The sequence below is a fragment of the Acipenser ruthenus genome, chromosome 43 (assembly GCF_902713425.1).
Source record: "Acipenser ruthenus chromosome 43, fAciRut3.2 maternal haplotype, whole genome shotgun sequence".
In the NCBI taxonomy this organism is placed as follows: domain Eukaryota; kingdom Metazoa; phylum Chordata; class Actinopteri; order Acipenseriformes; family Acipenseridae; genus Acipenser; species Acipenser ruthenus.
In genome coordinates this window covers 4,038,373-4,047,427 of record NC_081231.1, presented here as the reverse complement: position 1 = coordinate 4,047,427, position 9,055 = coordinate 4,038,373, and the positions used below count along the sequence as shown (strand labels likewise).

At 38.4% G+C, this 9,055-nt stretch overlaps 1 protein-coding gene across 1 annotated transcript in view; it reads right to left on the bottom strand.

Annotated features, from left to right (window-relative positions):
- Positions 1-642: 642 nt before the first annotated feature.
- LOC131709435 (hydroperoxide isomerase ALOXE3-like) overlaps positions 643-9,055 on the bottom strand; it is a 66,450-nt gene continuing 58,037 nt past the window's right edge. The window contains exons 8-11 of the mRNA XM_059011972.1: positions 4,788-4,909; positions 4,392-4,492; positions 3,827-3,997; positions 643-1,995 (exon numbers count right to left, since the gene is read on the bottom strand). Coding sequence (XP_058867955.1) covers positions 1,816-1,995; positions 3,827-3,997; positions 4,392-4,492; positions 4,788-4,909 — 574 coding nt within the window. The 3' untranslated portion in view covers positions 643-1,815. The remainder of the gene's footprint in view (positions 1,996-3,826; positions 3,998-4,391; positions 4,493-4,787; positions 4,910-9,055) is intronic.

The window sequence follows — 9,055 nt, the reverse complement described above, 5'->3', positions numbered from 1 at the left end:
ACTGTCTGGTCAGCAGAGAATACCTTGAAGGTCCTGACGGCACGCCACTGATCAAAATGTTACTGTAGTGTTTAGCAAATTAAATTTTATTAACCCTAACCTAAAATTGACAATGTTTGTTAACAGTAAATAAACTAAAAAACAGCCCTTAAAATAAAACGTGGCCCCTACTGTTTCATTATACATACCACTGCAAAGCAATGGTACGTTGTCCTGTAAGAGGATAGGGCTTTTTATCTTAACAAAGGTAAGATTATTTTTAAAATTGCTTGTGATGTTAAAAAAATTGTTTTCTTGTATCTTCAAACTCAATGTTCCTTGTTTTTGTTAAAACAAAATAATCTTTAGCATTTTCACTATACTTGCTATTAGATATTTTTATTTTTCGTGAGATCAGATGATGATCTTGTAGTGTTATTACTGAAATACACACAGTTTTTAAAATGCAGTGCCCACAACTCATGGAAAAAAATACACACATAGAAAATATCTTTGCCAAAAAAACTCTCTTCTTAAAAGATTATACTTTTCAACAAAACAGACAATACCTTTTGTGTGCAAAATTAAAAGGGGAGTTATTAGTACAAACCTATTGTGTCTGTGGACTATTTTGCATCGCATCAACTTTAGATTGCCAAGGACGTACTGTTGTGGAAGTTTTAATACCACTCCCTGTAATAGAGACTCAGTAGAACAGACAAAATTGAGTAAACAAGTTTAATGGTTTGCAAACCCAAGAACACTCTCAACACACGTGATATTAGAAAACATCGAGTAGAGTTCTGACTACACAGAGTCAGTAAGCATAATATACCTTGCAACCCACAGTTATTGCGAGCCAATCACAGAAGCTTAACTCAATATATGTTGGATAGCAACAGCTTGGAAGATTAAGATGAGACCAATCATATACAACAATAACAATTTATCTTATTTGCAAGCATCCTGTCTGTCTTACCTATTCTAACTAAATCGGTGACATTTCTAAAAAGTGCCACGGATGCAGCTTGCGGTTACAAAATAAAGAGAACTTCCTCTTTCTAGCTAGCAGTCAGTAACTTTCCATCCCTTATATGGGCATGCCTGCACCTGCTAGAGAAAACATGCACAATAACAATTATTTTATCATCATAAACTAAATACTTCATAAAACACAAACAACTTAAAATAATATATCTCAAGTTCTATAAGTCCTAGAGACCTAATCAGACATTAATAAAAAGCATAGAATATAATTATTCCCTCACAGTACCCAGACTTTGACCCAACTTATGACCGATATAAACAGGATCCTGCATATCTAATCTATGTTTTCATCTTGTCTCGGGAGGCTCAGTTTTTTACCTTTATTTCTGAAACTATCACAAATCTTGCACCTTTCAGTAGAGGTGCAATCAGCAATCACTTAACTAATAAAATATCGAAGAGGTATTAATCAAATCAACTAAATAAAGTGTTTTGAACATCTTCTTATAGCACCTTACTCCTTTATTAATCAGCCTCAGAGAATGCTAATATGGGGAAAAGAAACTTAATGAACCCCAGCTTATATGTCTCAAATGTTGTCTTTTGAATAATTGAGTTCTTTAATATTGAACAATGGATGTATCAGTATTAAGGGTTCAGTATAAAAACAAAAGCTTCTAAATAGAACCATTAGGAAGTCTGGATTTAAAGCATATATTTGGTTTCCCCCTATGTTCAAATTTAAGACAAAACATCAAAGCAGGTAAAGGGCCAAGATGGTAAATAGAGGGTGGAGGCACAGTATAAAAAAGCAGTAAAGCACTGTTAGGTGTTCCTGTGAGTTAACATTCAGATAGCCACACTGTTCTCAATGAGCGATGGACGCATGTAGGTGTATCCAAATTCTTGGCCTTCATTACGATGAACTATTTCATCATCAATCTTCTTCAGATCCGACTGGAATTGAGCAATCATCTTTTGAGGGTACTCCTCTGTGAAGCGCTTCAACGGATAGTCCCCCAGTTTAATCTGTGAAAGGGAGGAGGTCTTTAGAACTACCTTACTGGTGCTGCAACTGTTTTACCTTGTTACTTGTGTTTACTAACACACACTTTAATATATATAAAAGTGATCCAAGAGTGTCTGTGACTATGCTGGGTTGCTAGCAGTGGGCAGTTGCATGTACTTAAGAAAATGTACGAACCAAAGAAGATCTTTCAGGTTCCTAGAAGCTGATTTTCCTCAGATTTTGTCAATTCTGATCTTAAAGAAGCTTAAAAGAGCTAAAAGCATCCCTGTGATTCAGCATTGACCATTACAACTTTATTTTGCTGACACAACAAAACTTTATATTGTACAACTAGTATTGCTGTACCAAGGTTAAAAAAGACCCCTTCCTGTAAAATTAGATCCCCTTTTCACTAATGCAAGGTGAACAGATTTCAAACCACATTCTGCATTTAGCTATAACTGCAATACAGTCATTTCAGACGTGGCAACAATTGTGAGTGTTCTGAAAAAACAATAATTCAGCAGAACTTTGTTATTCCGGCCACCGGGTAGCAAAAGAAAATGGAAAAATTCATAAACATATAGCAGGGGCCACTGTGGCTTTCAAGCAAATGCTTTTGAAAGAAAAAACCTTAGCAGCTACAAAACAGGATGTTTTTGAGACCGCAGCCAAAGTTTAATTGAATGTTATTTATTTGTGGCTTCTGCTCAGGTCATGTCACAATATGAAGTGACATGTGTGAATAAATGGATAATATCATTATTACCGCAGTGTTTCTAATGCACAATATCATTACAGGGCATAAAAAATACAAGTAATAGTGTTATGTATATATGTAGTGCCTATTAAAAAAATGGGTTATATTATTATTTATTTCTTAGCAAATGCCCTTATCCAGGGCGGCTTAAAATTGTTATAAGATATGACATTATCTTTACATGCAATTATATTATTTTTTACACATTATTTTTACATACTATTACCCATTTATACAGTTGGGTTTTTATTGGAGCAATCTATGTAAAGTACCTTGCTGAAGGGTACAGCAGTAGTATCTCCTACCTGGGATTGAACCCTCAACCCTCCGGGTGAAGAGTCCAGAGCCCTAACCACTACTCCACACTGCTGCCCATATATATATATATATATATACATGCAGTGCCTATTAAAATAATTACGATTTGCAGTTTGTTTAATATTGTCAAAGAAAGTTTTTGTAATTAAAATCAAAGTCATTCGTCATATTTCTTAAAACGAGATTCTGTTTTCAATCAATTAACAAGTCTCCATCCACAGTATTTGGATGACATTTTCTTAGTATTTAACAGATCCATTCTCTTTGATCCAGGTCAACAAAATTCAGTTATACTATGTATTTACCATGGGTTTTGCAGTGCTAACTTATGCTTTACCAGAATATCTTTTGGTATAATAGTGTCACATCAACATGCTATTATTGCATTGTTTATTTAAAAGGTCAATGAATAGGTCAATGTGCAGCAATAATTTAGCTTTCGCTAGTTCAAAAAAGATGCCTGCAGTGGTCTAAGCATTTGCTTCATTGCAGCTTTAATCGGTACATCAATCACATACGAAAGGGTCTCGCTGCTGTCATACAAAACACCAGGGGGTCCATCAGGATGTTAAGAAAAAAACAGTGGATTGAACGTGTGCTGAGTATGTCATTGAACATCTGTTATTATTCTAGATACACAAATGTGTGGACAATAATCCTATCAATCAAGTCTTCAGAGGAGATGCTAATCCATGGTAATCAGCTTATAAATGTATCACATTCCATGTTACTCTGCAGGGAGGTTTGTTAATATTACAAAAAGTGAAACTCACAAAGTCAGAGAAAGGGCTGCTGAGCAACCAGATGGCAGCCAGAATGTTGACAGTACTGCTGATATTAGCAATGCTTTGGAGGATGTCTTTCATGGTGGTTTCCCCCTTCTTGGTGGGAGGAGGGCATTGCATGGTGGAAGAGGCGTTAGGCATCCAGGCACAAAAGTCAAACTGAGGGATACAGGTGTGGTATGATTATTTCACTATTTCTATACATGTGGTTCCTCTTGTATAAACTTCTATGTACTCCCATATCTGAGTTGTGGCATGTACTACTGGTGAAAAGAACCAGAGAACCCATCTCAGCATGATAAGAGTATAGTGGAAAAGATAATGAATAGTGTTAAATCTATTGTTGCAAAGCTACTTCCTCTCTAAATGTCACACTGCCACAAACAGGCCTAACCAGGAACTTTGTCCAACTGCCCTTATAGTATATCAAGTGATTAATAGGGGTGTGCACAATTCAGATTTACAAATGCACAGGAATATAGGACCATGCCAGAAGTGAGTGATGAAAAAAGAAAGCGGGGGCAGGCAAACAGAATTTGAGCTCAGATCTCACCTGTCCACTGTTGACTGCATTGTGCTGCACTGAACAGGTGAATATGACCATGGTCAGAAACTTGTTTAGTTCATTAACAGTGCTGAATGAGTTTGGAATACCTGTAAGAGACATAGCAGCACACAATCAAACATGCTAACATCATCATTCAAAGATGCTTTACAGTGCCATGACTAGGGATCATCGTTTTCAGCACAAAAAAAAACGAATTCTCTGATTAAAAAAAAAAAATACCTGCAAAATCAATGTTCTAACCACTCTATGCACACATATACAGTACATACCATATCTTGTTCACTGTAACCAAATTTTACTTTTCAGTGTCTCTTCAGTCTGATGTAAAAAATAGTGCATTACCCACTGCAACACCTAGCATTGTTAAGCTTGATAACTCACCTGATTCTTCCCGTTGAAGGAAGCCTTCACAAAAGATATCGTTTATCCAGCCCTGCAGCTCTGTGTCTTCCAAGACATCACTGTCATTCGGGTAGTAATATTTAAGCAGACTCTGCACAAACCTGACAGGAAAAACACAACAACTAAGCTTCACACAAAGCATATTCTAAAAGAAAGAATGAAAACTTCTCTGCCAAAAAGCACTGTGGAAAAATCTATGGCAAGCGATACAGTAAAAAAAAAACTGCATTGGCACTATATATATATATATATATACATATATATATATATATATATATATATATATATATATATATATATATATATATATATATATATATTATATATACATATATATATATATTATATATACATACATAGTGCCAATGCAGATATATTTTTTACTGTGGATATAAAATGGGTATAAAGTGGGGATGGGTATAAAAAAATATCAAAGGCCTTGAATATCCTTTGGAGCACGGTCAAGACGATTATTAAGAAGTGGAAGGTGTATGGCACCACCAAGACCCTGCCTAGATCAGCCCGTCACTCCAAACTGGATGACCGAGCAAGAAGGAGACTGATCAGAGAGGCTACCAGGCTACCAAGAGGCCAATGGCAACTTTGCAAGAGCTACAGGCTATTATGGCCAAGACTGGTCAAAGTGTGCATGTGACAACAATATCCCAAGCACTCCACAAATCTGGCCTGTATGGTAGGGTGGCAAGAAGGAAGCCATTACTCAAGAAAGCCCACCTTGAATCCTGTTTGAAGTATGCAAAAAACACTCAGGAGATTCTGTAGCCATGTGGCAAAAAGTTTTGTGGTCTGACGAAACAAAAATGGAACTTTTTGGCCTAAATGCAAAGCGTTATGTTTGGCGCAAACCCAACACAGCGTATCACCCAAAGAACACAATCCCTACTGTGAAGCATGGAGGTGGCACCATCATGTTATGGGGATGTTTCTCATCGACAGGGACTGTGGCACTTGTCAGGATAGAAGGGAAAATGAATGGGGCAAAGTACAGAGAAGTCTTTGAGGAAAACCTGCTGCCCTCTGCAAGAAAGCTGAAACTGGGATGGAAGTTCACCTTTCAGCATGACAACGACCCAAAGCACACAGTCAAAGCTACACTGGAGTGGCTAAGGAACAAAAAGGTAAATGTCCTTGAGTGGCCCAGTCAAATCCCTGACCTAAATCGAATAAAAAATTAGTGGCATGACTTGAAGATTGCTGTCCATCAACGCTCCCCAAGGAACTTGACAGAGCTTGAACAGTTTTGTAAAGAAGAATGGTCAAATATTGCCAAATCTAGGTGTGCAAAGTTGGTATTATTATTTATTTCTTAGCAGACACCCTTATCCAGGGTGACTTACAATTGTTACAAGATATCACATCATTTTTAAATACAATTACATTATTTTTTACACATTATTTTTACATACATTTGCCCATTTATACAGTTGGGTTTTTACTGGAGCAATCTAGATAAAGTACCTTGCTCAAGGGTAGAGCAGCAGTGTCCCCCACCTGGGATTGAACCCACGACCCTCTGGTCAAGAGTCCAGAGCCCTAACCACTACTCCACACCGCTGCCCTATCCCAATAGACTCACAGCTGTAATTGCTGCCGAAGGTGCTTCCACCAAGTATTAACTCATGGGGGTGGAGACACATCCAATTATGATCTTTCAGTTTTGTATTTTTAATATATAATTTTTTTCTCAATAAAAACTTTTTCCCCCTTAATAGTGTGGAGTATGGTGTGTAGATAAATGGAAAAAATCCTCATTTAAATCCATGAAACTCTGAGGCACTGACACAACAAAATGTGAAAATAGTTCAAGAGGGTGTAGACTTTCTATAGGCACTGTATATTGTAACGTAGCCTCTCTGTACTCTGCTCATTTGCACCCTGAAGCAGCAGACCCAGACACAGAACTTTTCTGCACTTTTATTCTCACACAAAATAAACAAAAACAAAACCCTAACTCTGTTTTGGAGCGCTAGCTAAACTTTAGTAACTTCTCTAAACTATATTCCTGGACGGCTAAGCTGTTCAACCAGTCACAAACATTTGAACACTTTCATCATGCAGGTCTCTACAGTACCTTCTTTTCTCCAGACCACACAGTTTCACACAGCCTGGCACACAGCAGCCCTGACTACGGGGTTTTCCCTGCCTTTATGCAGGGCCCCATCAAAACAAGTTAATGAATGTTTCTATTTAGAAAATGGGCAACTCACTGGTAGTTTTCCATATGCCACTAGAATTTTGAAAAACCTAACGGCAGCCATATTGGAATTTATCGCAATAGACACGAAGTGTGAAGTGGGAAGTCGAAGTGTGCATGAGATCTTTAATGAGTCTGAATCGGACAACAATGATTAATTAAAGTAGAGAAAAAAAGCAAAAGTATTCAAATCAATTAAAAACTCGACATTCTGATCGCTCTCTGCTCCTTCATGAACTGCAGTGTTTCCCTATCCCATTCTGAAAATAAATAGTTAAACAAATATCTTAAACTTTCAGGCTTTTAAAAAAGATTTGGGTCGCTATTAAAGGAGCCTTTGGTGGTTTGTGCCAAGATGTGAGTGATGCGGTGTACAAACAGAAATTCCAGACAGTACTTCCTGTGATTCAAACACTTCAACTCCAGATGTAAAAATGAAACCCCTTCCCAGGCAACAGATTTTGAAAATAATAATAATAATGTTTTCCTGTAATTGCTATAAAATGTTAACATATGATGAATAAAACACAAATAAATGACCTAAACTGTGTTTTTCATTAACCCTTTATGCTCCTGTGTGCTACACACCCATGTTCAATAGAGATAAAAACACGTTTTTTTTTTTTTTTATGAAAAACGCTGAACACAAAAATGCTGCTAATAACACTAATAACAATAATAATCTGCAACAGTAAAAACGTGTGCTATTATCGACTTGCTCTGTGCCATTTATTGAAATGTTCAATACAACAGAACCCGGGGTTGCCTTGGTAACCACTGCACATTTTTCTTGTGTCTTTTGTTTTCATTTTCGTAGCAGACCCTGCACCTTTTTTACCGTGTCTGCTTCGCTTGTGTTGGAGGGATAGTCACAAATGCATGTACACAGCTACTTTGCACAGGCATTGTGATGGATCTGGCTGCCTGCAATATATCTCCATCTTCTAAACGCCCACAGGTAGATTGGAATCGCTACATGACAGCCAATTGGATACAAATGTCACCTGACCCTCCCTCGACTTTCATTGCACATTCCACAGTACTAGCACTGCCTTAGAGAATGAAACCTGAAACGCTAGATCGAGAAACCGATTATAGAATAGAATGGGAATCCTGACATACGCAGGTACAGCATGGTACTGTAAGTGGGTTTTCATTTGACGTACGTGTGTATGTCATGGTGTTGAAGTGGTTAATAAATAAACCAATAATAAATCAGTCGCCCCTAGCGAATAAACCACAATCCTCCGTGCATGAAACTGTGATCCTTAAATGCCAGGGGAAGTGGTGCTTGTGTCTGTGCTGTGCTGTGCTGTGCTGTGCAGTGGGGTAGTGATCTGGGGTAAGTGCTGGCTCAGTGCCCGCAGCTCCTGATCTCCTCAATTATCTTCTGCAACAAACACAAACAATAACAAACAAACACGTACACGCTCCGAGTGTGACTCATGTCTCAGCGAAAGGGGCTGTACTGACGTAGCTGCTTCCCCTTTGCACCACCAAACTCCTCCCTACAATCAACCCAGAGCCATGGTTTCTCCAATCGTTGTCTGCCCCATAGCTGATTGCAATGGAGTCCTTCAGTTTATGTGCAGCTACGCGCTCCCCCTAATATGGTCACCTTCCGGTTTCTGCCTACAGTCGAGTCTGCCCATCTAGGAGGAAGCCTACCACCAACCGTACACAGCGTCCTTTCTGGGAGAGAGGGAGATCTACAGCTTGAATTCCTTCTCTGTCACACATCTCACCCCTCAGAGTGATGCCGAAGGAACACTCGGCCAACTCTAAGTTCTCCAGTGGAACCCCCTCCTTTGAAATGAAATCTGCATTTTGATGCTCCTTACCCACATTATGCTTCACTATATAGTGGAAGGGCTGCAACGCCAGGTACTACCCAGTTATCCGAGCATAGTTGTCCTTCATCAGGTGTAACCACCTTAAAGGGGCATGGTCCGTGACAAGTGAGAAGGAACACCCCCAACAAATAGTATCGAAGGGCGTGAGTAGCACATTTGATACTCCTTTTCAATGATGG